This window comes from Prionailurus viverrinus, unplaced genomic scaffold (genome assembly GCF_022837055.1).
Source record: "Prionailurus viverrinus isolate Anna unplaced genomic scaffold, UM_Priviv_1.0 scaffold_60, whole genome shotgun sequence".
NCBI lineage: Eukaryota > Metazoa > Chordata > Mammalia > Carnivora > Felidae > Prionailurus > Prionailurus viverrinus.
The window spans coordinates 381,923-408,403 of record NW_025927622.1 but is presented as its reverse complement, the minus strand read 5'-3'; the positions used below and the strand labels follow the sequence as shown (position 1 = coordinate 408,403).

Here is a 26,481-nt window from a genome sequence, read left to right as displayed (position 1 = left end):
GGTCCTCTCGTGGGCTTCCACAGCCCGGGGGGCAGGCTGGGCTCTGCAGGTCTTGCCGGCCGGCAGGTGGCCGGGTGGTGGGAACTGGGGCTTCCGAGGGGGTCTGTCTTTGGCCACGCTGGACAGGAGTCCCCTCGGTGGTGACCGGTCTCCCCAAAGCTCCCCAGGGCCCTCGGCTCCCCAGTGCAGCAGCCGGGGGGCCTGACCGCAGGACCCTGACCGTCTTTCCAAGTTCTCTGTGCCCCTGGGTCCCCAGAGAAAACCCGAACTAAGCAAGAGTGTGCGGTAAATATTTATAATCAACCAGAAAACAAACACAAGAAACTCCCATCACTGGATGGTACACAGACGGCGCGAAGCTCCGAGGGGAGGGGCGGGGCGGGGCGGGGCGACTCGGCCGCAGGCGAGGGCTGCCCCATCTTTTGGCAATAAATAAAGCTTGGGAAACTTGAAACCTTGGCCGTTTGGGTTTTGTGTCTTAAAACATGACAGAGTTCTGGCTGCTCTTTGGACGGTGCACCTGCGGGGCGGGCGGGTGGCCCACTCACATGCTTTGGGTGGGCGTGGGAACGCGGCGGGAGGGGGTGGCGGCGAGGCGTTGTTTATTGCTCGGAGGGGGCGCAGACTGCCGCGAGCACATGCCGCAGTGAGGTAAACAGCTTCAGGGGTTTGGCGGCTGCGGCCTCCACCCGACGACCTGCGCTGCAGAGCCGGCGCCGGCCGGCCCCCGATCTCCGGAGCCCCGGGCCCTAGAGGGGCCGCGCGTGCGCCCTGGGGAGGCCTTCAGCGCGTGCAGCCCAGACTCGCCTCGAGGCTCCACTGGTCCTGGTAGGGGCGCCCTGCGCGCATGCGCCGCCCCGCACCGCCCGCCCCTGCCCCAGGGAGCAGGTCCTGCGCGAGCGCCTCCCGGTGCTCTGTGCCCGAGACGCCACCACTCAGAGGCTGCTGTCTAGGGTGGAAGGCAGGTGGACGTTCTCCCCGGGAGCCCGAAGATGAGAGCCTGCCACGCCCCCTCCAGCCGAGCCAGGGCCCTGCAGCCTCGCGCTTTGGGAAGCCACAGGGCACCTGCTAAGTGCCCAACGGGGACCGTGTGCGCGTGCCCACCAGAGGCAGCTCGAGGGTGTCACGAGGACGCGAGCACGCGCACGTGGGGGCGGCCAGAAGACCTGCGCGCGTGCGCGCGCGAGGCCCCGCGGCCCCAGCGCTCGCGCCCTGGAGCCTCGCGCCCCAGGCGGGTCCCGTGGCAGGGGTCCCGGGCGGCGCCGGAGAAGCTGACGAGGTGGGTGCAGGAGGCAGGGCTTAGGCAGGGCTGTGGTCGGGAGACGTGGGCGCGGCGGCGGCCAGCGTGGGAGCGGTGGCGATGGGCTGGGCGAGGCGCGGCGGGAAGAGTCTGTCATCGAGGCCAGCCGCCAGCTTGTCCAGCAGCGTCCCCGGGGGCCCGACGCACAGGCCCGAGCCGGGGCAGGTGCTGCTGCCACCGCCGGGCTCCTCCTCGATGACCGGGATGGCGGGCGCGGTCGGTTCGTCGCCCGCGCGGCCCTCTGGGGGGCAGTCGACGCTGTCGCCTCGGCGCAGAGGCGCGCGCGTGGGGCGGGAGTCGGCCCCAAAAGGGGCCGCGGGCGGGGCAGGGGTCGTGGCGCGCGCGCCGGGGTCGCTGTGCTGCCGGCCGCGCTGCTGCCACTGCTTGCGCGTGTGGGGGTGCGCGCGCACGCGATGGCGCGTGGCGCTGGGCAGCGTGTCGTCGAAGTGCGGGTCGTGGCGCAGGAACTCGTGGAAGAGAGCATCTGTCTTCTCGTCAATGCTGTAGTCGCGGCGCGGGGCGCGGCGGGGCCAGGCGCGCGGGCTGCGGGGCCGGGCGGGCGCCTCGGTGGGCGCCGGCGCCCCCTCGAAGCTGGTGCCCACAGTGGCCGTGCGGCCGGCGCTGGTGAAGGAAGAGCGCTTCTCGGACGCGCTGAGGAGCCCGTCCTCGCCGGCGCCGCGGCCCTCAATGCTGGCGTAGCCGCTGTCCATCTGCAACAGCTTCCGCGGACCTCCCGCCTCGCTGTCTGCCGGCCGGGGGGTGGGGGGCGGCGAGGGCGGTGGGAAAGTGGGCACGGTGGTCCCGGAGCCCGAGCCCGAGCTGTCGCCGCTGCGCACCGAGTCGCGGTCGTTGCCACTGCTGCTGTGGTCCGAGGCGGCAGCCGCGTGCAGCTCAAGAGAGGCTCGCAGGCTCCAGATATCCCGGTAGGTGGTCTGGGCCTGCTCTGGCCCCGAGTCCCGCTCACCATCAGATTCCTGCTGCTGCTCAGGCCCCGCACCACCACTGCGCTCGGGGGGAGACTCGGGGCTCGCTCCTCCCGCGGCGCCCGCCTCCTCCGCTGCCTCTAGCCTGCAAGCCAGGCCGCAGCAGTCAAGAAGGCTGTGTGCGCCCCTGCATGTTCTCCCCAGCCACCCTGCCTCTGGGTCCGGAAGGGTGGGCGCCGGTGGGGACCCCCTAGGCTCGGCCAGGCTCTGCGGAGAGCGGATTTTAAGAAAATGCTGGCGGTCCCTGTTACAGGGGGTGGTTTCTGGATAAACCCCAAGCCTTCCTGGCACCTGCCTTTCAATCGTGGCTTTTTTTTTTTTTTTTTTTTTTTCTCTTCAGTATCTGACCCAAGCACCTGCTGGCATTGCAGGTGGCTGGCGCCTCGCCCACAGAGTTAACATTCCCCTGTGGCGCTCCCCTCTTCCTAACACCTCAGCGGAGAAGGAAGTGGCTGGGATGGACGGGGCCAGGCGGGGAGTCCAGCTCGGCCCCTACTCCCCAGCGGGACTACTCAGGCAGCTTCACCACCCCAGTACCTCCGTCTGTGGGGCTGGGGGAGGGGGTGCTGCTGGCAGAGGTAGCCACAGTTTCTGAGAAGGGGCCATCCAGCCTTCAGGAACATGGGCAGGAAGGAAGGGGCACCAGGCCACAGTGGACCCCTCGGGGCCGTGGACTCTAGCAGGAAGCAGTAACATCCAAGCAGGCACCCGCCCCTGGCAGCCCTGCCTGGGCAGGCGTCCTGTCCTGGGGACCCTGTGGCCATCGTCCAGGGCCCCACCTGCCCCTCTGCCCTTACCCAGTCTCCCCCAGTTTCCCTCTTCTGGTCCTTGCTGGAGAGGTGGCCCCAGTGAGGCAGTCTCCAGGAGGGACGATGGAGCTGGAAGAATGTGGGATGTCTGCAGGGTGGGGAAAGCCCTCCCCGGGCCACTTAGCGGGGGACTGGGTGGGGCAGGGGCCCACAGGTCCACCCCTGACGCTTCTATCCACTACAAAATACCTGCCGAGAGCGGGGGATGGGCTGGCGGGGCTGGCCAGAAAGGGACGGGGGGGCGGGAAGGCCACCGTGTCGCCTGCGCTGGCGATGTACTGGATGAAGTCCATGTGGGGGGCGTCCCCCTCCTCCTGCTCGGTGCTCTCGCTGGCTGCCCGCTGCCGCTGGAAGTGGTGCCGCTTGGGGGAGCCTGTGCAGAGGAAGGCGCGTCAGCCTGCCCGAGTCCCTCCCGCCCCCGGGGCCGCAAGGAGCCGCCTGGGTCAGGGGTGCGCTGAGGTGCCGCGGCGGTAGCGGGACCCCCAAGCAGCTCCGGCCACGAGAGCATGGCCGGAGCAGGTCTGCACTGGGCACCTGGAGGCGGGCGCCGCTGAGCCAAGAGGCAAAAGCCGGGACACGTGGGAGGATGAGGGACAGGCTGGCGGGGGCCGCTGGGGGGAGAGAGGGGAGGCCTCTTCTGCCAGCTCGACCTCCACCCACGGGCCCCCTGGAGGGCCTAGGCGAAGCTCTGGTGGGAAAGGGCGGGGGACAGTCACCCGGCAAACAGGCCCCAGGCCCTTGCACACCTATGCCTGGCCCTAATCACCCTCGGGGACCACGGGCTCCGTCTCAGCTCCCGACGGCAGTGCAGTAGGCCGCCTTCCCCGCCCAGGAGCGCCTCGGCCAGAACTCGCTCCTCCTGCCCCTGCAGCGCTAACTGGCACCAGGCCCCGACGAGGGGCTTGTGCTCTCTCCTCAGCTCTCCTGACCCCAGGACCCCCCACCTCCACAGGGCCGCCTGTCCCGTCCTGTCCCGGCTCAGCTCCCTTGGGCACGGGCCTGTGGGTACCCGCCGCCCAGGGTGGCCACCTCCCCACCCCGACACGTGCTCCTGCTCTGGGCTGAGGATAAGAAGGCCCTATAGCCAGGGCTCCACGTGACCAGAGGTCTACAGGAGGCAAGAGCTGCCGCGTTAGTTCAGGGGTGGGTGCGCTACGGCTCACAGGCCAGATGGGCCCATGACCTATCATCCTGAACACCGTTTCGCACTGGCCCGTCCCTGCGTTCGCTTAGACACACAGTCTGTGGCTGCTCCCACACCGCCCCGCCAGACAGACCACGGATCCAAAACCGCTACGGTCTCGTAGCTTGCAGAAAAAGCTCACCCATCTCTGCTGTGGTCTGACGGTGCCCCTGCTTTACTGGAGCAGAGCGCACGGCCCAACCAGCTGTAAGCCCTGGGGCAAGATGCCCAGTGGCCAAGGGGTGCTGCTGGCCAGCCCGGGGCAGGAGCCCGAGGCCCCTGGGGAGCAGTGACCCCTCCCTGTGCAGAACCTCGCTGTGTAAGGCTGCCTGGGGCTGTACTCTCCGGGCCCTGGTCTCTACCCAGGGCCGCCGCTCACCTCTTGTGTCCAGACTAGATGCCCGCTGGCTGGGGTCCAGCTTCCATTTCTTGACCTTGAAGTACGGGCTGGCCCCGTCCAGGCTGGTGTGGCGCCGCAGGCGGGTGAAGAAATGCAGGACGGGTCCTGCCCCGGAGCCTGGACCTGCCTCCTCGGGTCCCCCTGTGGCCCCTGACCCGACGGGCTTGGTGCTCCGGGCGCCTGCATCCGCCTGGAAGGAAGGAGGGAGGCGGTCAGACACAAAGACCCTCCCAGTGCTGCCCCAGCCTGGGCCGCAGCTCTGCGCTCCCCCCTCCCCACCCCCAGTGCAGAGGGGGAACACACAGCTCTCAGCGGGTGGGTGGCAGCGGGACTAAGCTCAGGGGTTCAGCCAGGCGCTGGGCAGCTCTGTGGTCCCCAGCCCCGGACAGACGGGCTCCTGAGGACGAGTGTCCGAGAGCACGCGTCTCTGGTCTGACGAGTGCCCCGCGCGTGTGTCCTACGCCCTGCCGGCCCCTCTCCCTCCCACGCAGGGGGACCGGGCAGGAGCAAGGGAAGCCATGGCAGGGGGGAGGCCACAGGCTGACCTCGGTCCTGGAGTGGGGCAGGGAGGGGAGGGGCCGCTCGGGGGCCCTCACCCAGGCGCCTTCCCGGAGTCGCTGGACGCCAAGGGGCTGATCTCGAAGTCGGCAGGGCCCGCGGCCGAGTTGTAGGGGTCACCTGGCAGGGCGGAGCTGGGGCCCACAGAGCGGCCGGTGAGGGCCTTCCCCGGGGGCTGGGGGAGGAAGCAGTAACAGGTCAAAGAGCACGGGTGCGTGAGGGGGAGCGCTGGACCCACAGCCCTCTGTGCACCCGAGCCAGGCGCCCCCTCCCTGTCCTGAGGTGCGGGGCCCAGCCCAGAGGGTGGGTGTCCCGCCCGCTGAGCACCAGGCTGGCGGGCCGCCCGCACGCTCACCTGGAATATGGCGAGACTGGCCTTGGGGGCGGCAGCGGCGTGTGGGGGGGTGGTGGCGCTGGCTTCACCCAAGTCGCACTCGTGGATGGTGATGATCTTGAGGGGTGGCAGGTGCAGGTGGGTGAGGCGGGCATTCTTCAGGTGGTGGAAGTCCCCCTCCGTCAGGGTGTACCTGTGCCCAGCACGCCTGCCCGTCACCACGCCAGCCGGCCCCCGTGCTCAGTCCGAACCCCCGAGCCCGCCCCTGCTGCCGTCCCTGTTGGTTTGGGGTCGGGGGTGGAAGGCAGGCCCCGACTCCCAGGGAGCCCAATCACAGGGCATCAGGCTCCCACCCCTCCCCGGGGACTGGGTCCCTTCGTGCTACGCCACTCTTTACCGGCGCCCCTTGTCCTGTGACTTCCGACTCTGCTCAAACAGGGCTGCTTCGTTGAAGGACACCCGGCGGCCCGTGGAGCCGGTGGACAGGAAGCGCTCCGTCTCCGCGTCCTGGCCCTCGGGGTCCTCCCCCCTGAAGTCAGGGTCTGCGAGGAGAGCCGAGAGGGTGGGCCCCGGGCGGGCCTCGCCTGGTGCTGGACCGGCGACTGGCTGGGGGGTGGGTCGGGGAAGGGTCGAGGGGTGGGGCCCGACTGAGCGCTGGGACGGGGCAGGGGCGAGGTGGGCACTCACACATCCGCTCACACACTCACTCGCTCAGCACGCGCCTGTGAGCACCTACGCGGGCTCTAAGGAAACAGAGATGAGTCGGAATCGAGCTGCGCCCAGTCTGGTGGGGGAGACAGACAGACACAGCCGGTCAGGCGGCCCAAGGGGGCGGGCAGGAGGGCGGGCAGGTGGGCAGGGGTCAGGGCCTGGCGGGGCGCCGCACCTTGGGCTGGATGGGCGCTGCTGTCCAGGTACGTGGTGGTGGTCTTCTCTGCTTCCTCCATGGCTCTGGGGAGAGACCGCGGGGGGGCCCCAAGGTGGGACGGGGCAGGCAGACAGTGCTGCCCGAGCTCCTCCTGCCAAGCCGCAGCCCAGGCACCCCGCACTCACCCGGCCCCACACAGGCCCCCGGATGCCCGCAGAGCAAGCCCGCGCGTCCCCTCTCCTCTCCACCCCCCCCACCCCCACCCCCCCGCTGGCGCTCCCAGGGGGGCCCCACGGCTGGGTGGGCTGCACACCTGTTGAAGCGCCGGTGGACCTCCCAGCAGCGCCTGCACAGGAGCAGGACTCCGGACAGCACCACGAGAGTGCCACCGACAAAGAGCGACAGGACCACCACCAGCAGCACGTAGTTGTTGAGGATGGGGTCAGGCTCCGCCTGTGGGCCGGCAGGGGTCAGGACCGCTGGGGGCGGAGGCCCTCCGGAGGCCCGGCCCGCCCCGCCCAGCAGCCCCACTCCGGGCCCCCTCACTCACGGTGGGGCTGCTGGTGGTGTTGTCCCACCTCGAGGTCAGGGCAGCCGTGGCGGCGGTGCTTGCGGCGGCGGTGGCCATGGTGGGCGTGGGCTGCATCTTGAAGCTAGGAGGAGGGGCCTGGGGGGGGGCAGGGCGTGCTCAGACCAGCTCCTCCGCCTGCTCTCCCTCCCGGCTCCCAGAGAGAGGGAGTGGGAGTGAGAGTCCACAGGGGGGCGGTGACTCACGGAGAGGTGGAGGAGAGCCCCGGGGCAGCCCCCACCCCGCTTAGATCGACGCCGGGACCTCCGTTTCCCCCTGCTCAAAACGGGGGAGGCGTCTGCTCTCCACCACCTCCCCAGCCGGTGGGGCCGGCCCGGCGAGCTGGCCGGGAAGCCTGCCCGGAAAAGGGGAAGCACTCCTAGGAGGAATAGGGAAACTGAGGATGTCAGCTCGCTCCCGCGAGACCCAGGAGCCCTGCCTGCCCCCTCACGGGAGAGGAAGGGGCTGCCGCAGCGCCAGAGGCTGGTACCGCGGTAGCGGTACAGGGACCGTGGAGGGGGGCGGAGGCACGGAGCTCAGGGACTACCAAGTCACGACTCCCGGAGGTAGCTGTTCCTCCCCCCCCCCCCCCCCCCCCCCGGTGCTAGGGGGAGCGAAAAGGCCAAAGAAGGCGCATGTGTTCCCAGCCCTGAAGAATCTGGTTCCCATGGCGACCGAGCCAGCGGGCCGAACGGGGAGGGGGAAGTGGGGGGGGGGTTGCCAGGGAGCACTGGGGAGAGGAGGGGGCGCGGGGGAGGGAGGCCTCCTGCAGGGCGGCTTGAGCCGGTCCTGGGCGGCAAGATGGCTGCTGCAGCGGCCTCCCCGCCGGTGCCCAGCGCGGGGCCCGGCGCCTCGGCGGGCGAGCAGGCCAGCCTCCACCTCTGCCTGGCGCTAGGAGTAAACGGAGGCCGGGGACGGGAGCTCAGCCCTCGGCAAAGGGACTGCTCGCACGTTGCACCTGACGGCCCTCCCCAACGCCAGCTCCTCCCGGTGGGAAGGACCGGGGACTGCACTCCGGGATCTCAGGGAGCAGCGTCCGGGCCGGGATGACCAGCAGCGCTCAGTAGGCAGGGCGTGCGTTCGGTCCTTCCCCAGCGGAAAGAGGGAACCTGTACACAGGCTCCCGCGTCCCCGACGCTTTCGGGCTTAACCCCACTCGACAGCGAGGTAAAGAGGCCCAGAGACGGGGGGCGGCGGGCACTGGCGACACCCAGGTGTTCTCAGCGCCGCGGTCCGAGAACGGCCCGGCTCCCGGGGATCCTCTGGGGGAGGGGGCGCGCATAAGTAGGTCGGGAAATGAGTTCCGGCTGCAGGGGGAGGGGGCAGGAGCGCAGGGACCGTGACAGGAGACCAGAAAAGATGGCAGGAGGCCGAAGGGGAAGAGAGGTGGACTCGCGGGGGTAGGCGGGGACCCGAGCCGAGGGCGGACGCTCCCCACGGGCCCGCCCCTGAGGTCCAGCCGGGCCTCCCCGAGCTCGCTCGCCACCGCGCCCATCCCCGCGCCCCCGGCCGGCCCCGGGGACGAGCATGGCGAGCCCTGGAGGAGAGGCAGGAAGCTAGACTCCGGGCGCATCCCCGCTTCGGGCTAATCCCGGAGACGGGAGACGCAGACGCCATCACCCTCGCTGGATCTCACAGGGGAAACTGAGGCCGGGGGAGGGCGTGGGCGGGGGAATGTTCCTTTCCAGGCCGCGACGGGGGATGCAGGTTGCCCCCCCACGCCCGCCCCAGCCCCCGACTCCCACCCCCTCCCTCCGGTCTCGCCGCCTCGCGGGAAGGGCCGGTGGTCCGGCGCCAGGTTGGACCCCGGGGCCGGCGGCGATCGCGGGCCGCACGGCCCCCCGCCCGCCCCCGCCCGCCTCGGCGTATCCCCGGGCCCGCCGCGCCTACCTCAGCGCCGGGGCGCGCGGCCCATGGGGGGCGGGCGGGCGGGCGGCTGCGCGGCGTTCCCGGCGGGCTCCGGTGCCCGGTGGCCGCGGAGCAGGCGGAGAATTTATGAATGGAGAGCGCGGCGCGCGGGGGAGGCAGGGCGCAAGAGGAGGGACCGCGCACGTGACCGCGTTGGCGGCGAGCCCGCTCCGACCCGCTGGGTGCCACCCGGTCCCGGGCAGACCGCCCCCGCCGCGCTCGCTGCCGCGTCTGGCTCGCAGCGCGCCGGCCACCGCCTCCCCTTCCCTTCCGGCGGGAGTGGGGGGCGGAGCCTGCGCTCCCGGACGCCCCCTCCCCACTCCGAGCCGCCCTCTCCCGCGGCCGCTGAGTCTCCACCCCCTCCCCTGCGGCACTGCTCCGGACCCTCGCCAGGGTCCGAGGGACCCGGGGCCGGGAACGTAGGGGAGGAGACGGGTGCGTCGGCTTCCCCTCCTTCGCCTCCCCCAACTTGGGGGCCCCCAGGATGCAGTCTAGGTGGTGTTGGACACATGCCCCCCACTTTCTCCCCCAATGTGCTGCAGACATTGTCAGGTTCACCGGGCGCTCTGCCTGTGAGGACGAGCAACGGGCCAAGGTAGTCACTATAATCTGTGCTGAGTGCCACCAGGGCCTTCGCAGCCCCGGGGTGACATCAGAACTACTCTGGCAGAAACTCCATGTCTGGTGAATCCCAAAGCTGCTCCCCCTTCTCCTCAGAGAATAGTGCTTCATCCTTCTAGATGCTTAGGACACCAGCCTGCACTGGCCTGGCCTGGGTCTAGCCCAGCCCACCTGGCCCTACGCTCAGCACCCCACAATGGCACCTCTTTCTCCAGTGAAAACTGACACTGCCAGTCGAACCTCAGGGCCTTTGCACTTGCAGGTGCTGGGCCTGTCCGGCTCTTTCTCCACTCAGCTTCAAGATTCACTCCTTGACCTCCTTCAACTCTCTCCCAAATGGCCGAGTCGCGTTATATCTCTTCATGGCTACCTTTGGTAACACAGCAACTCGCACCCCACGTTTCAGTCCCCTGCTTCTTTCCACGGTCCTCGTGTTGTCTGTTATTTGCTCCAGTGTATTGTGTCGCTCCTCACCCCTTCCCCCACTACAGGGGTGAGTTCCAAGGCAAGCGCTGGGTCCCCAGGGGCTTGCACACTGGAGACAAGAATGTGCTTGTTAAGTGGGTAAATACCCAGCAAAGCTGGCTTAAGCGAGTGGGAGCTGAATGTGCAAAGGACCTGAGGTAAGAGACCGTGTTTGTAGCTCAACATGTGTTGGAAGGAACAAGGAAAGCCATCTTGTGGTTCCCAGCAGGAGAATGACCTGGTACCTCTGGCTGTGTGTGAAGGCACCTGCAGCGAGGAGAGGACAGGGGAGGAGGCTGGGGCCATCCAAACCAGTGATCGTGGCCATAGTGGCCCAACTGAGTGGACAGGTCCTGCCGATGGGTCCACTGGAGATTTCCAGAATAACGCTGGGTTTGGGACTCGAGTAACAGGTGGTGCCTTTACCCATTGGCCACCCTGGAGTAGAAACTGGACAGAAATTGTCCAATGGATGGGTTCCAGGAGCCGAATGATTAGGCAGATTGGGCTTGCCTCCATGTGGGGGCCAGAGCTCTGGGAAAAGTTGGGATGCACCCCTAGAAACGCGAGTAGGGCTTCCGTCTGCACACACACACACACAGCGCCAGGATGTCCGTCACGGCGCTGGCCCAGAGGGGACGGGGGCTTGGGCACTAGGCCTGGGTCCTCCCTCGTTTGCAGACCCCAGGCGGCCGAGGCGCTGGAAGGCAGGGAGCTAGGGCGCGGACAGCCCCTGGGGTTGGAGAGCCAGTGGAGCAACACCTTGACGCAACGACCCCGTCCAGGTGCGACACCACCTCTGCAGCCTGCATACCTCGCTCGGGAGCCAAGTCCCTTCCCGGCGTGGGCCCCAGGCCCGTGCATCCCGCACTCCGCGTTTTCCCTCAGACCAAGATGTGGGCCTGGGGGCCTGGCCTGGGGCGCCACCTGCGTGTGCGCGGGGGCGGAGTGGTGACGTCAACGCCGTGAGCGAGGCTGCGCGAGCCGCGGTGACATCAGCAGAGCCCCGGGCCGCCCGCGCACGCGTCCGTGCGTCACCGGCGCGCGGGGGCGGTGGCCGGGCGGGGCTGGGGCGAGCGCATCGCCGGTCGCGGCGCGCCCTCTGCTGGCGTCCTTGGGGATTGTATTCGAGCCGCGCCGGCTGGCCGTCCCCGCAACGTCTGCGTCTCTGACAGTCCGCTGGCTGCCCGCTGCCGCGTCCCCCCCCCCTTCTGCTTTTCTTTTTCCTTTTTTTTTTTTTTTTTTTGGAGTTTATTTTTAAGTCATCTCTGTACCCAACATGGGGTTTGAACTCACAACCCTGAGATCAAGAGTTGCATGCTTTTCAGACTGGGCCAGACAGGCGCCCCTGTTTTTCTTTTTTAGGTATTTGTTAACTTCTAACACGCTGTATGATTTGCGTATTCGTTACACTGAGTGTTAAACATCCCCACCACCCCAAACCAGAGCCGGAATCTTGGTATTTCCCTTGATGGCTCTCTAGCGCCTGGCATCCGACGAGCGTCCCCCCAAATTTTGAATGCAAGTGACTCCTGTTCCGCGCAGGCTTCCGGTCCTCCCCCTTCCCCACCCCCCCCCAACCTTACCACCGGCAGGCTCTTGGGACTGGAAGGCAACTACAACCCCCAGCATGCTATGCGCGGAGCTCGGCGTGTCGTTGTTAAAGTCGCCTGCGGCTTGCTGGGGGTCGTAGTTCGCGCGTGCGCCTTCGCCCGGACTCCTCTTCCCAGACGTCTCTGCGCGTCGTCCTCCTCGTCCTCCTGGTTGCCCGCTTTCGGCCGGAGTCCGTTCGCAGCCGTCGCCATGCTGCCCGTCGCGGTCCTGCGCCGTCCCGGCCTGCGCTGCCTCGTCCGTCAGGCCCGCGCCTACGCTGAGGCTGCGGCTGCGCCGGCCCCGGCTGCGGGCCCGGGCCAGATGTCCTTCACCTTCGCCTCACCCACGCAGGTTCGGACTCCGGTCGGGCTCGGGACCCCTCCTTGATCACCACCTCCAGTCGGGACCCGCTGTGGTCCGCAATCGGAGACCTCCAACCTTTGGGTTGTCGACCCTCATTTATTCCGCTCCCTGTGCCCCCTCCCCCGTGTGGTCTGAAATCCATCCCCAGGCCACCGCCTCCTGCTCCGGATCCATGTCCTCATTCCGCACCCCGGATCCGCGTCGGCGCCCCAATGTGGTCAGGACTCCGGGATCCCCAGCCTCCGAGTCTCGGAGATCCCTAACTCCCCCTCCAGGACCCCGGACCGATGCCCCCTCCACCTGTGTCCCTCCGAGAGCCACCCCCCCCAACCCCTGTGTCGTTGACCCACGCCCGACGCCTTTCCAAGTGGTGTGGAATCCGAGCCCCATAAAGCTTTCCGAGTTCCCGAGCCTTCCGCCTGGAATCCAACGCCCCAGGGCTGGACCTCAGCGTTCGCCCCGTCCAGCAGAACCCCGAGCCTCAGACACTTGTTGTCTTGTGTCTTCCTGGGTCGGCGCGCTTCTCGTGGTCTTGGCAGTGTTTCTGTGGGGACGGGCTCCGTCTGGATTTTATCTTCTGTGCACTAAGATGCTGCTAGAGAACCAAAACAAGTATGCGCGTCCTCGTGGCTGCTTCCGTGTGTGTTCTGTCGCCGTGGGGTCTTGCCTTGGGCCGTTTCACTGCAGGGCAGACTGAGATCCGGGAGGGGAGGACTGGCCTGCAGGGATTCCCCGCGTGTTCTTCCAGGTATTTTTCAATGGTGCCAACGTCCGGCAAGTGGACGTTCCCACGCAGACGGGAGCCTTTGGCATCCTGGCGGCCCACGTACCCACCTTGCAGGTGCTGCGGCCGGGGCTGGTTGTTGTCCACGCCGAGGACGGCACCACCTCCAAATACTTTGGTGAGTGCACCGGGAAGGGGCTGGGCGGGGCCACGTGCTTCAGCAGGCCCAAGTGTCTCGCTTCTCCGTGTGGATAGAAGCAGAGCCCACGAGAGAGACAAACCCGTGCCTCCGGTAGCTTGTGGTGGGTCAGGGTCTCGGTGGGGGCCAGGCGTCTGAGAGGGAGGTCCAGTCCTGTCGCAGAGGAGCCGATGGAGAGGGCGGGGGGGGGGGGGTACTGGATCCTAAGGAGAGCGTGCAGCAGCACGACTCTGAGGTACAGCCAAGATGCAGACCCGGCGCCCCGCTCACCCCTGACCCTGGCTTAGCTGATGGGCTGGTGCTGGTGGGTGAAGGAAGGAGGCCCTGTTCCCCGTGTGCAGGTGCCAGTGGGCGACCATGGGCCCTGTGGGCATCGGCCTGTCTCCCATGCCAGACGGCTCTGGAGCCGCTTCTGTGGCTCTGGCTGACGGGGTCCCCCGCACCCGAACACGGAACTCTCACGGCTGTCTTCTCCCGTAGTGAGTAGCGGCTCCGTCACAGTGAACGCTGATTCCTCAGTGCAGTTGTTGGCTGAAGAGGCCGTGACCTTGGACATGCTGGACGTGGGGGTGAGTGTTCCGGGGGAAGCCGATGGACCCAGGAGGCCACATCTGAGCCAGGGCACCAGGCGGGGTCGCTGCTTGGCTCTCACCTGCTACCCACTTCCTGCAGGCCGCCAAGGTGAACTTGGAGAAGGCGCAGTCGGAGCTGTCAGGGGCAGCAGACGAGGCCTCCAGGGCCGAGATCCAAATCCGCATCGAGGCCAACGAGGCCCTGGTGAAAGCTCTCGAGTAGGCGGTCCGTGGCCCTTGCCAGCGGGGAAACCGAGGCCCAGGACCGGACCGGGGATGTCCCGGGCAGGCTGAACCAGCTCGCGTGGGTCCTCTGATTGGGGGTGGGGAAGTGGGGAGAGAGGGGCCGCGAGCCACCTGGGGGATTCTTGGGTGGAGGGAGCGGTCTTGCCAAGAGGCCGCCAGGGGGCAGCACACTGTCAGGCCTCCTAGTGAAGGGGGGCTCGGCTGAGACCCTGCTCTGCGTCTCACCCTTCCAGCCGCTCCCCCCCCCCCCCCCCGCCGCCCCAACCCGACGTGCCACCCACTTTCTCTCTAACCTTGTAGACTCTGCTGCGGAGCCCTCAGCTCCTCGTCCTGCCCCTGGGACAGCCCGCTCCCAGCTTGAGCCCCCCATTAAAAACCAGGGACCTGACTCGTGTATGCTGGTTTTGTCTCCTGCCTGGGCCTGTGGCTTCAGGACCTTGCCTGGCCTTTCCCGCAGTGCTCCTGTCCCCCCAGTGTGACGAGACGTTCAGTACCAGCCTCGGCCTCCAGGGTGTCGAAGCTGTGGCCCAAGAGATCCTTGAGGGTCTGGAGTAAACCGAGGAGCGGGGAGCTTACTCAGTGAAACCAGGGTGGGTGGTGGGCAGGGCGTTTGCCATCATCCCAGGAGGGTGGGTGTGGGCAAAGCCGCCGGCAGGGCCTGGGGACACAGCAGGCGGGGGCGTGGCCGCTGTTCCTGGGCTGGGCCTGGGCTGCTGGACAGCCCCCTGGGGCTCTGCCAGGTTTCAGGCTGCCCTGTGGGCTCCCCGGCCCGCCCCAGCCACGCTGGGAAGAGGCGGGCCCTGCCCGCTCCCACAGAGGCCCAGCCCTCTGCTCACCCGGCCTGTGGGTGGCCTGGGCTGGCCTTGCGCCCTCCTCCTCGGTGGTGTTGGCACCTCTGTGGCATCCGGGCCCCTGGGCTGGCCCCAATGGGGTGGGGCAGCCGGGCGGGGGCAGCCCTGGCACCTGGCAGCTGCTCCATTCCTTCCCTTTTGCAACCGTGGGGGTGGCCCAGACGCTGGCTCCAGGTGCCCCGCGGGAGACTTTGGGGCAGGGGTCTCATTTTTCTCCCTCCTCGGCCCCGGGCCTCAGCAGGGTGGGCAAGGGGATTCCAGGGGCGTGAGTGTGCAGGAGAGTCGGGGCCTCCCCGTGTGTCATTGGCAGCCTAGAGGTGACGGGGAGGCCACCCCCAGGCGTGGTGTCAGCACAGATGGGCTCTGTGCTCGTGTGTCACCGTCCCGTGCAAGTGACTGTCCTGTGGCTGTATTGGAGGCTCCAGGTAGTGGAGCCATGCTTGTGGGGGCCTCCAGACTAGCTCGCAGCTGTGGAGGGCTCCTAGCTGGGTCCCCCTCCTCAGGCTGGTAGGCCCAAGCAGCTGGCCCCCGCTTCAGGAACCCCCAGCCCAGAGAACGCTGTGACAGCCATGGGATCACTTCTCCCTGTCCCCCGTTTTGGAGCATTTTGGAGTCTAGGTCCTAGGGTTCCTGGCCAGGCCCTGGGAGCAATAAATAAGACCAAGGACACCGTGGGGGCTCCAGGAGGTGGTGAGAGGGTACAGCGACACCACCAAGACAGCAGCACCTTCACCAGGCCGCCAGACCAGCACCACCCACACTGGGGATCCTCCTATCCGTACTTCTCTGTGCCCTAAGAGATCTCGGCCTCTGGGACGGGGGGAGGGGGGGGGTGGTGAAAGGGTGGGCAGTCTCGGATGTAGGTAAGGCCCCTCAGCACTGTGCAGGGCCTCTGGGGGAGGTGTGAGCTTTGGAACCTTCCGGATGCCTCTGCCTGATGTGGGCCTGTGGGAACAACCTGTGTTGTCCCGGGCCTTGCCCTGGGGTGGAGTGGAGTGGGCCCTGTAACCAGGAGCCAGAGGTCCTTTCCTGGAGGTCAGGCTCCCGTAAGGGTCCGTTCTTCTCCCAGGAAGGGGGTCCCCTCGCACTTGGTGTGTGCTCACACCCAAGAACCATCTAGAGCACGAGGATGCTCTGAAGGGGAAAGGAAGTAGGAAGTGGAGGGGCTTAGTGTGTTTATTAGGTGGGACCTGTAGAGGCAGGCTGGGGCCATGGTCCCTTCCTGAGAGCATTACCCCACCTCCAAAGTGCGTGACCTTCGGGGCCCCAATTCCAGGAGGACCACCCAGTCCCTCGGCAACCTGACGGCCTAGGTCTCCGCGCCCCGAGACCACAGCCGTGCCCGCCTGAGCCGCGGAGCCCTGACTCACTCCACCTGCAGCCCCTCCAGCGTCGAGATGCTCCAGCTTCAAGTCCGCCACTCCCTGGACCACCCCTGCCTGGTGGGGTGCCCACCTGGCCGTCTGGCCCCTGCAAGGCCCTCGCTTGTGGCCCCACAATCCCCTCTCCGGTCTCCGGCACTGCCTCCAGCCAGAGTCCCACCTGCTGGAGCGCACACCTCAACCCCAGCCCCTCAGTGACCCCTTCCAAGGGCTGGCTCAGCCTCTCCCTATGGCCCAGCCCTGACCCTGAGGGGTGGGGTGTCCTGTGTGGGTGTGACTCGGGGGGGGGGGTGCAGAGGCTGCAAGAGTTTTGGGTGGGAGCAGGATGGAGACCTGGAAAAGCACACAGCCCTGGGAGGGGTGCCCACGACTAGGGTGGGGTGGAGGTGGTCAGGCCAGATAAAGTGAGACACCAGATAAATGGACAGGGGGTAGGGCAGTAGGTCCTGAGGTCCCCCTCCTCTGGGCAGAGGGAGCAGAAGGACTGAGAAGGCCCCACACCAATCATGGTCATCCTCAAAACCGTCCCTACCCAGAGTAGCATGCTGGGGAAAACAGGGCATGACACATTTTCACCTGCTACCGTGTGGTGTCAGTTAACTGGTCTGTGAGACGGGTAGGGTGGTCCCGCCCGCCCCAACACCCCCGGGGCTCCAGAGAGTCCCGCGCGGGATTCTCCTCACTCTATAGCCAAGCTACAGAAACAGGCTCAGAAAGGTCATAGCGCGGCGGGTGGTGCCTGGCTGCACTCGGCAGGCCTGGCGCAGGTTAATCGCTCCATAAATGCCGTCTGAGGTCACCGTTAAGGGATGCAGGCGGCCAGGCAGTTGGGCAGCTGGCTGGGGCACCCCCACAACAGGCAGGTGACTCCGGCCTGTTTTCCTGGATCGTGGCCACTGACTCAGGCCCCCCTCCGCTCACGCTCCCCTACTCGGGCGCCCCCAGGCGGAAGCACCCGGCCTGGGGCGGCAGGAAAGGGGGCGGGGCGGGAGTTCGTGCACCCCGAAACCTCGTCTTGGGGACACTACTGGTCGGCTGAGCCGACTCCGACCCCAGGTTCTACAGTATTCATGGAGAGCCCCCCCCGCCCCCCCCCCCCCGATAGACACAGCGAGGCTTCAGGGGTGGGGAGCCAGGCCCCAAGGCGCCCCAGGGCCCTGGCCTGCAGGCAGGGGCGGGGGCCCGCCTGCGTCACTGGCCGCCCGGCCCTCCGCCCCCTGCCCGCCCAAACTCCACCCCGAGGGAAGGCGGTGCGGATAAAGGCTTGGGGGCCGCCCGCTCGGTCCCAGACCTGCCCCGCCACCGCGCTCTAGTCCCGGACGTGGGTAAGCTCAGGACGGTTGGGACCTCGGACTGGCGGCGCCTGGTGAGTGCGGGGTGGGACCTCACGGGACGAGTAGGAGGGTCCCCACTTCAGGCCTTTTATTAAAGGTGTCCCACTTTTCTTTGTTCTGTGGGCAGACAGGGTTCGGGGTGTCTCTAGCCCTGGCAAGCCCCTCGGGTCGTGGGATGGGAGGGGCTCGGCGCAAGCAGCACCGCCCAGGCAGGACCTCAGCCCCCGCCCCGCCTCCCGGGCACTCTTCCTACCCCGCGAGTGACCTTGAGCAAATTGCTGTTCGGCCTGAGTTTCTTCAGTTGTGTGGCCCCAGTCTCCTTCCTTAGAGGCTACAAGCCCCTAGCGAAGCTCCCCGCTCGCCGGCAGTGCCGTCGGCCTCTTCCCGGCCCCAGGGCAGCTTCAGCGCCCCCTCCCCAGGACTCCCGGCAGCGCTCCCGGGCGGGGCCGGCAGGGGGCGCGCCGGCGCTGCTGACTCACCGCAGCCCCAAGCGGCGCGCGCGGGCGCAGCCGGGGACGCCGCGTCACGTCACGGCTCGGGCGGGCGCGACTCGGGAAGCGGGCCCGGCCCGCGGGACAGGGGTGGGACGCGAGGTGGTACCGGCGCGGGAGGGGCCCTCCCGGCACTGGCCCACGTCACCCGGGTGCAGGCCCCGCCCGCAGCCCCACTCCTCGCCGGGACCTCACGCCCCACAGGTGGGGGACGCCCGCCGTCCGAACCTCCCGAGAGCCGCCCGGCCACGAAGCGTGGGGATCGCCTCCCGCTTCCGCTCGCGGCGGCTTCCCGGACAGACACGGTTGGGGGGGGGGGGTGGGTGTCCCCCGGCTTCCTGCCCCTCCCAGCGCAGGGACAGTGCCCGCCCCCACGCCGCGCGGCTCCGGCCCCGGACCCTGCGGGCCGTCCCCCTCCCCCGTCTCCCTCCGGCCGCCTGCCCTTTGTTGCGGGCCGTATGAATGGCCCCCGGCGCGGGCGGGTGGGGCGCGGGGGCGGGCCGGAGCGGCGCCAGTCCCGCCCCCGCCGCGCTCCCCTTGGCCGCCGGGCCGGGGGCGGAGCGAGGGGCGGGCCCGCGCGGCCACGTGGGGCAGCGCCGCGGCGGTTCCTATTGGCCCGCCCGTGCGGCCGACTGGGCGTTCGGCGCGCGACGATTGGCCGGCGCTGGGCCGGCGGAGTAAGTAGTGAATGGGAGGGGGCGGCAGCCCCGCCCCTTGGAACGTTGATACATTATAACTTTTTTTTCTTGTTACTTTCACCCCCAGATCTTCCAAGCGGCGGCGGCGGCGGCGGCGGCTGTTGCTAAGGGAGGGGACGCGCGGGGAAGCGCGGCCCGAGCGGCGGACGGCACCGAGCGCGGAAGCCCGAGCGGCACCCCCTCTCCGGACCCTCCTCCGCGCCCACTGTCCTTGAAAGGAGCCGCGAGTGCAGTCCCCACCCCCGGAAGGCGCCCCGACGAGCCAACGCGACCCCGGAGCGCTGCTTGGATTTTGATTCCTGATTTCACCTTCCGCTCCTGGGACTTTCTCGAAGAGGACGCGCGCTGCCCCTAGGAACCCCGAGGACCCCGGTTCGGGGAGCCCCCCAGCACTGCCCGGAGGCGCGGCGAGGATTGGCGGCGCCCCGCAGACCCCATCCCTCCAGCGCGGGCCGGGGATGGAGCCGCAGCCCGGCGGCGCCCGGAGCTGCCGGCGCGGGGCCCCCGGCGGCGCCTGCGAGCTGGGCCCGGCGGCCGAGGCGGCTCCCATGAGCCTGGCCATCCACAGCACGACGGGCACCCGCTACGAGCTGTCGGTGCCCCCGGACGAAACGGTGGAGGGGCTGCGCAAGCGGCTGTCCCAGAGGCTCAAAGTGCCCAAGGAGCGCCTGGCACTGCTCCACAAAGACACGTAGGTACCGCGCGCCGCCCCCGGGCCCGCCGCCCCCTCGGGCCCCGGCCCCCGGGCGGGAACAAAGAGCGCGCCGCACGGGGAAGGAAGGGGGCGGCCAGACGGGGGGCGGGGGCGCGCCGCGCGCTCTCGGGCGCCCTCTGCTCGGCCTTGCCTGCCTCGGCCCCCTCCCCCGCCTGGGGTCGCTGCACAAAGGCGGCTGCGAGGGCGGCCCTCCCCCCTCCCGGGAAGGCAGCAGTCCCGGGTCAGTGTGGGGGTCCCGGCTGCGGGGGAGGGAAGCGCGGCCACCTCCCTCTCTGCCTGCGTTCCGGCTGGCTTCCGCATCTGCTCGGTGCCCCCCTCCACGTCTGGCTGTGTTCTTCCCCCACTTGCGTCTCTCTACCCCCCTTTGTTCTAACCACCGAGCACTCCCGCAGCCTCCCCCTCCCCCCTGGTATTTAAATCGCCTCCAGACCGGGGAGCACTCCCCCCGCGGGCCTCCAGGGACACGCACTGTCCGTCCCCAGCGGAGGGGCCCCAGTGGGGGAGGGGCGGGTGGGGGAGGGTCTCCTTTGTCTGAGCGGCGGCGGCCTGCGCCAGGGAGAGGGAGGGAGGAGGGGGAGCCCGGCCCCGCAAAAAGACCCTAAAGGCTAAGCCCTGTGGCTCCCGCAAAGAGGAGCCCCGGGTCGGTGTAGCTGAATTACTGGTTGGGGCCGACCCTGGGGTGAGGGGAGGGTGGCGGAGGGTGGCAAGGACGCACTGGCACCCGGATGATGAAAAAGTGCTTTGTTGAGGTGCAGAGGTGGTGCCCTAGTACAGAGTTGGAGCTTCTGGGAAGGAGATTTGAGCCACTTGCCTGGGGGCTCTCAGGGCCAGATGCCTGACAGACCCTCCCCCCCCCACCGGGACGTTCAGGCCCAGGGTGTGGAAGGCCGGGAAGGGACAGGGGTGGGAAGGGCTCCCCTGCGTCCCCCAGGAGCACAGCCCTCCCCCCTCGGCCTCTGCTTCCGCGTCCCTGCCTTGTCTCCTGGCCTCACCCTCTTCCTTCCTCCCCCCAGCCGGCTCAGTTCGGGGAAGCTGCAGGAGTTCGGCGTGGGGGATGGCAGCAAGCTGACGCTGGTACCCACCGTGGAGGCGGGCCTCATGGTAAATGGCTGGGGCACAGTGCCCCGGAGGCTCTGGCACAGGCGGGCAGCCCCCTCCCCTGAGAGCTCGCTTCCCAGCACACGCCCTGCCAGGGCGGCCCTGCCGGCAAGCGGCTCCCCTGCCCCGGTGCCCGGGCCCTCTGACCCAAGCGCACGCTCAAAGCGGCTTCTCTGTTTGCAGTCGCAGGCCTCAAGGCCAGAGCAGTCTGTGATGCAGGCCCTGGAGAGCTTGACTGAGACACAGGTAAGACCCTCGCCGGTCCCTCCCAGCCCCGGGCGAGGGCCTGGGGCTGTCTGTGCTCCCTGGAGACCCATGGGGAGGGAGGGGGTGCGCCGCCCAGCTTTCCTGCCCGCGTAGCCTGGTCACCCAGCTTCCTCTTCCTCCTTCCTACCCACACCCCCCCCCCCCCAGCACTCACCACCTGACCTTGAGGGCCTTCTCTCCCACGGTGGCTGCCATGGGGGAGGGGGCTGGGTTTTCACAAGCCTGCCTGAGGGGGTAACCTTGGCCCACGCTCCCACACCAGGGCCTGGGTCCCCAGGCCCACACTGGGGAGCACCCCCTCCGCAGCCACTGCGGTTTCCCTGGGGTGACCTTTTTAAAATTTCTGCGGGGAGGGGGGGGCCTGGAAGGGCCAGCCTGGTGACAGTCCTTCCGCCTTCTGTGACCCCATTGTAAGGGGTGCAGAGTCACTCCTCTCTCTCCTCCCTCTGGCCTTTGTTCTCTGCCCCAAAAGGGGGAGGGGGGCACCCAGCCCCAGGGCTGCAGCCTAGACAGGATGTTAGGAAAATATTTAGTAACTGGCCAGGAGGTGAAGCGGGAGGCAGGGGCTGGCCCACACCCGGGTTCCCGGTTTTGTTGCAGCCTTTTCTTTTTTTTTTTTTAACCTCCTCCTTTCCTCATTTTTCTGGCTGCGGGTCCCTCCTCCCAGGAGGGTGACACAGGCCTCAGCCATCCGCCTGCTGCTGCCCGCCCCAGCTAGGGGGTGGGCTGGGCTGGCCGCAGGAAACCTGCTCAGCGGCTTCCCTCCTCCTGCCCTGAGGCCCTCGCCCCCTCCCCGGCATGTAGCATCCTGTCCTCAGCAGCTAGCTAGTGAGGAGGGGCCCTGGCGCTGGGTGGTCTGCCATGGGGGGGGGGGGGGCAGTGCAGAGCTGGGGTCCCAGGAGCCAGGTGGGAGCTGAGCTCCATTTCCTGAACTGAGCTCTGCTCATGGGGGGCCTGCGGTTGGCGGAGGTGGGGGGGCCAGGGGTGTCTTTGGTTCACATCCGCCCCAGGGTGCCTGCGTCAGGAGTGGGGGGGCCACTGGGCGGAGTGACTGAGCTCCCAGGGCTGTTTCCCCGCCTGGCACAGAGTCATGCCCTCCTGTTCGCCCTCCCCAGGGAGGAAGTTGCAGGGCGGAGGGGTGGGGGGGACTCCCCAGCTGCCCTTGGGAAGCCACCCCAGGCCCTTCCTGCAAGGGGAGTCTCTGGGGCTGGCGGGGGGGGGGGATGCCATGAAGACCAGGCTTCAGGGTGGGGGCTGCAAACTGCCCACCTCCCTCTCCTCCTCCCCACGGCCCCCAAGGTTACGCCAGCCGCTGCCAGCAGAGAGCTGGGAGGCGGTGGTTCTGAGTCATCCTGGCCTATGTCACTTCTCAGAAACCTCCACCCCCCCCCCCCCCCCACCATCCTGGCCCCTGGGGAAAGCTCGGCGCTGGCCAGGCTCCAGAGGTGGAGCCCAGTGCAGCCTGGGCTCAGACGCACCCCCCCACGCACACCGCCAGATTTTGAGGGTTTGTGCTGGGGCTGTGTTGAGCTCTCAGGGGACCCAGGCCTCAGAGAACCATCAGGGCCCCCTCCGCAGCAGCTAAACCTCCCCTTCAGCCTCAGCCCCACCCAGGACAGATAAATATTTATCTTGAGAAAGCAAAGGTTAGGACGAAGAATTTGTCCAGGAATTCCCGCCCACTTGCTGCCTGGGTGGCTTAACTGGGAGGGGGTCTGAGATTGGCCCCCCTCCCATATTCACAGGCAGAGGATTGGGGGCTGGGAGGGTGGGGTTATTTGAGGACAGCGACCGCTGACTGGGCCTTGCCCCCTCTGGCCTCGGTTTCCCCTTGAAAGAACCAAACTGGCCAGGGAGGGCCAGGCCCCCCCATCTGACCCGCCTCTGTCCCCCACAGCCCCCAGTGGCGCCCGGGCCAGGCCGGGCTGGCGGAGGCGTCTTCCGGAAATACCGATTCATTTTATTTAAGCATCCGTGGCACCGACAGGGACCCCAGAGCCCAGAGAGGGGCGGCGAGAGGCCCCAGGTCACGCAGCGCGGGGGGCCGGGGCTGGGCCGGGCTGGGGGCGCAGCAGGCCGGGGCCCTGGCGCTGACGAGTCACTCTCTACAGGTCAGTGACTTCTTGTCCGGCCGCTCGCCACTGACCCTGGCGCTGCGCGTGGGTGACCACATGATGTTCGTCCAGCTGCAGCTGGCTGCCCAGCATACCCCGCTGCAACACCGCCACGTGCTGGCAGCCGCTGCCGCCGCCGCCGCCGCCGCCCGGGGGGGCCCCAGCGTGACCGCCCCTGTGTCCTCTCCCTGCCGGCCAGTGTCCAGCGCCGCCCGAGTGCCCCCGGTGTCCAGCAGCCCTGCCCCTGCGTCCCCCTCACCCGTCACAGCCGGCTCTTTCCGATCCCACTCAGCTGCCACCTGCCCCGAGGTGAGTCCTGCCCGGAAGGCTTCTCCTCGGGGCCCAGAAGGTGGCTGTCCGCGGTCCCAGAGGTGTTCTCTGTACGGAGGGCCATCCCCAGACCCTGGGCCGGTGGGTGACCCTCAGACCCTGGCCCCCGAGGGCTGTCCTTGCACCCCGCAGCTTACCATGCCTCCCTCCCCCTGACCAGCAGATGGACTGCTCGCCCCCGGCCAGTGCTGGCAGCCTCGCGTCCACCCCCGGCGGGAGCCCCGCGTCCACCCCCGGCGGGAGCCCCGCCTCCCGCTCCCGCAAACCCGGCGCTGTCATTGAGAGCTTCGTGAACCACGCCCCGGGGGTGTTCTCAGGGACCTTCTCTGGTAGGTGTCATGGCGCGTCCCCACCCCAGAGGCCGCGGGTCTGCGTGTCTGGGCCCTCACCCTGGGGTCCCGCCATATACGAACGAGGGGCCCCCTGCCCTTCTGAGGCCGCGTGTCAGTCACTCGGACTCACCAGCAACCCCCCTGCCTCCTGCAGGCACGCTGCACCCCAACTGCCAGGATAGCAGCGGGCGGCCGCGGCGTGACATCGGCACCATCCTGCAGATCCTCAACGACCTTCTGAGTGCCACGAGGCACTACCAGGGCATGCCCCCGTCGCTGACCCAGCTACGCTGCCATGCCCAGTGCGCGCCCGCCTCGCCCGCCCCGGACCTCACCCCCAAAACTACCTCCTGTGAGAAGCTGGCGGCTGCAGCCCCCACCTCCCTGAGCCAGGCCCGCACGTGCAAGCCTCTGGGTAAGTGACCGGCTGGCCCCGCCCGCCCTTGGACTGTTCAAGGCCCCTCTGTGGGCTGCTCAGAGCAGCTGACCCACGGGGGAGCTGGGGGAGGAGGGGGGGCACCAGCTGCTGTTCACCCTCTCTGCACGAGCCTGGAGAGAAGGGAGCATGTGTGTTGGGGGCACAAAGTGTCCTTGTCCTCTCTTGGGGGGGTACTTCCTCCCTGCTCGCGCCCCCCCTGCCCCCCACCCCGCACCTTGTCCAGATGGCAGGTGGAGCCTCTGAATGGCCGAGTCTGATGGAGGGGAGGGCGCTGGAGCTGCTCTGGGGATAGCCTGTGTCCCCCAGAGACCCAGTCATCCCCAATGAATCCTGAGACCTGTGGAACAGTGGCACTGTTCTCTGCCGGGCGGACCCCCAGCCCCCAGGTCACAAAGGGGAAACCAAGGCACCAGCCTCAGGGCTGGAGGTCCACCTAACTCGGGCACTAGTGTTGCTCCGCGTCTGCCTTGGACCTGGCCTTGCCAGCGCCCGGCTCGCGTTTAACACAGGCAGCGGACGGCTCGAGTCCACTCGGGGGGCCCCGGGGTCCACCAGAGCCGCAAAGACCCCCCTCGGCCGGCTCCCTCTCTCCGTGCATTGTGAAAGGAGTCCGGGCTGTGTCTCCTGGCGGGGGCGGGGGCGGGGGCGCTCAGGAGTCACAGTCCCTGCCTCCTTCCAGGGGACCGGCTGCGGCAGACGGAGAACCGGGCCACCCGCTGCAAGGTGGAGCGCCTACAGCTGCTGCTTCAGCAGAAGCGGCTCCGCAGGAAGGCGCGACGCGACGCCCGCGGCCCCTACCACTGGCCGCCCAGCCGCAAGGCCGGCCGCAGCGACACCAGCGGGGGAGGCGGCGGCGGCGGCCCCAGCGAGGCCTCCGGCTTGGGCCTCGACTTTGAGGACTCCGTTTGGAAGCCGGAAGTCAATCCTGACATTAAGTCAGAGTTCGTGGTGGCCTAGGACCCGCGTCCCTCGCCGGACCACCCTGGGCCGAGAGTCCCGTTCCCCCCCCCCCCCCCCCCCCCCCAGAGAGGCCTGCACGCGGGAGGGCAGGCAGTCAGGGCAGCAGGAGGCCCCCCCCCTCCCCGGCCAGCTTCCTTCTGATTTTTTGTTTTTCGTGTTTTTTTTTTTCTTTTTTTTTTTTTTCTTTTAAGTTCCATTCTTAACCGTGGTTTTCCGAACTCTCCATGGACTGGGTTCCTGCCGCCTCGGTTCAGCTCACACTTCCCCGCCTCTTCCTCCCGCCGCCGGCTCGAGCCTCGGCCGAGCTGGGCCCCTCCCCGCCCACTTCCCAAGCTCCAGATATGTAGCAGTCACTCCAGATGGTTGAGAGTGGGGACGAGGAAGCCGCCCCCGTCCCTTCAGGTTTAAGTCAAAAATGTAGATGCCTCATGATGCACTTTACAGACGGGCAGGGCCCGGGAGGGAAGGCCTGCCGTGCACACCGGCCTCCAGGGCGGCCAGCAGGCCCCACAGCGACCAGAGAGCCCTGCGCCCGCGGGGCCGTTTCTCCACATCTGTGCTTTTTTTCTCTTGGTCTCTTTTTCCAGGAAAAAAAAAAAAAAAAAAAAAAAAAAAGCGCTTCAGCAGGCTGGCCACAGCCAGCCTTGGGGTTCAGGTAGGGGTGTGGGGCCCTTTCCTAGTAGGAAAGGAGAGAGAGGGAGGGGAACAGACCAGACGCCAGCCTTCGAGTCCACGCACTGTGCCCTTTCCTCCTGCCCCGCCCCCCTTTTGTTCTGAGCTTGGGGTATTTATAGACTATTAATTTTCTGAGCCAATAGTGGTTGGGAGTCTCTTGAAAACTCGGGAGAGAAATGGTTGGGGGGACAGGGGAAATAATACCCCCAGCCCTCCTTCCTGGCCCAACCTGAGGGATCTGGGCCTGTGGGCTGTGTCTGGAGGCCCTCTGGCAGCCAGGAGGGGAGGGGGTGCTGAGCTGTGAAGCCCCCAGTAGGGGTGACGCCGCCTTGTAGCATTAACCCCCTTGGGGGGGGTTCGCTGCTGGTCTTAATTGGACCCTCCCCACTCTCATCCCCAGGTTCCCCCTGGGGCAGAGGGGCAAACCCCCTACTGGGGCCATTTCAATGGGGGTAGAGTTTTTGTTCATTCACTTATTTTTACTGATAATGGAGATGATTGGGCCCTGCCCCCCTTCCCCCCCAGTCTTGTCCTTGCCCCACCTCTCCGTCCTCCAGACACCCCCACTCCCTGTCCCTCCCTTCATCCTATCTTAGGTGAACCCCCCATTATGTGTTTAAAGTTAATGGTTTCAGATGTGAACATCATGTGTTAACTGTAGCTCTGTAAACTTTTTTGTGGGGGGGTGGGTGGGGAGGGGTCAGAGGGTAGGGGTCAAGGATTTGTTTTTTGTTTGTTTTTATTTTCCAAAAAAAAAAAAAAAAAAAAGGAGAAAAAAGGAGTGGGTTTGTTTTTCAAGAACTGTCTTGGATACCTATTTAAATGTGTTCTGTTTTGGGTTTTTTTGTTTTGTTTTTTTAAACGATTTTTAAATAACACCTGTGCCTCCGCGGGTCTGAGGGTGGAGGTCCAGGCAGGAACCAGCCCGCCCCCCTCTGCCCTCACCAGGGCTCCCTCAAGAAAGCATTACCCACCCTTGGGGGGTCGGGCTGGGGGGGGGGGGTCCCGGCACCTTGCGTGAGTTTCCTGTATGAAAAAATTGGGAAGAAAGCCGCATACAAACACCGCGATTTCAAGTAATAAACAGAAGATGAAACCTGA

General features: G+C 67.5%; 3 protein-coding genes across 6 annotated transcripts; 2 read left to right on the top strand and 1 right to left on the bottom strand.

Annotated features, from left to right (window-relative positions):
- Positions 1-279: 279 nt before the first annotated feature.
- Positions 280-20,908, bottom strand: CBARP (CACN subunit beta associated regulatory protein). The gene is made up of 10 exons (XM_047848316.1): positions 20,693-20,908; positions 6,986-7,102; positions 6,749-6,888; positions 6,454-6,518; positions 5,965-6,109; positions 5,589-5,760; positions 5,276-5,408; positions 4,655-4,870; positions 3,282-3,465; positions 280-2,368 (listed from the first exon to the last, which is right to left on the bottom strand). The coding sequence occupies exons 1-10, from the start codon at positions 20,723-20,725 to the stop codon at positions 1,300-1,302; spliced, it is 2,274 nt and encodes a 757-aa protein (XP_047704272.1). The 5' UTR covers positions 20,726-20,908; the 3' UTR covers positions 280-1,299.
- ATP5F1D (ATP synthase F1 subunit delta) lies at positions 11,719-14,082 on the top strand. Its single transcript, XM_047848311.1, has 4 exons — positions 11,719-11,941; positions 12,702-12,855; positions 13,357-13,445; positions 13,549-14,082. Exons 1-4 carry the CDS (start codon positions 11,801-11,803, stop codon positions 13,669-13,671), a joined length of 507 nt encoding a protein of 168 aa, XP_047704267.1. The 5' UTR covers positions 11,719-11,800; the 3' UTR covers positions 13,672-14,082.
- Positions 17,055-26,481, top strand: MIDN (midnolin). Of its 4 annotated transcripts, none has more exons than XM_047848305.1 (9): positions 17,055-17,293; positions 18,518-19,141; positions 20,179-20,266; positions 20,447-20,509; positions 22,428-22,556; positions 22,642-22,953; positions 23,138-23,303; positions 23,461-23,721; positions 24,425-26,481. In XM_047848305.1, exons 2-9 carry the CDS (start codon positions 18,909-18,911, stop codon positions 24,700-24,702), a joined length of 1,530 nt encoding a protein of 509 aa, XP_047704261.1. In that variant the 5' UTR covers positions 17,055-17,293; positions 18,518-18,908; the 3' UTR covers positions 24,703-26,481. The 4 variants fall into 4 exon arrangements, with proteins under 4 accessions (XP_047704261.1, XP_047704260.1, XP_047704263.1 ...); XM_047848304.1 differs by having other exon boundaries at positions 17,058-17,293; positions 23,135-23,303; XM_047848307.1 differs by lacking the exon at positions 22,428-22,556 and having other exon boundaries at positions 17,058-17,293.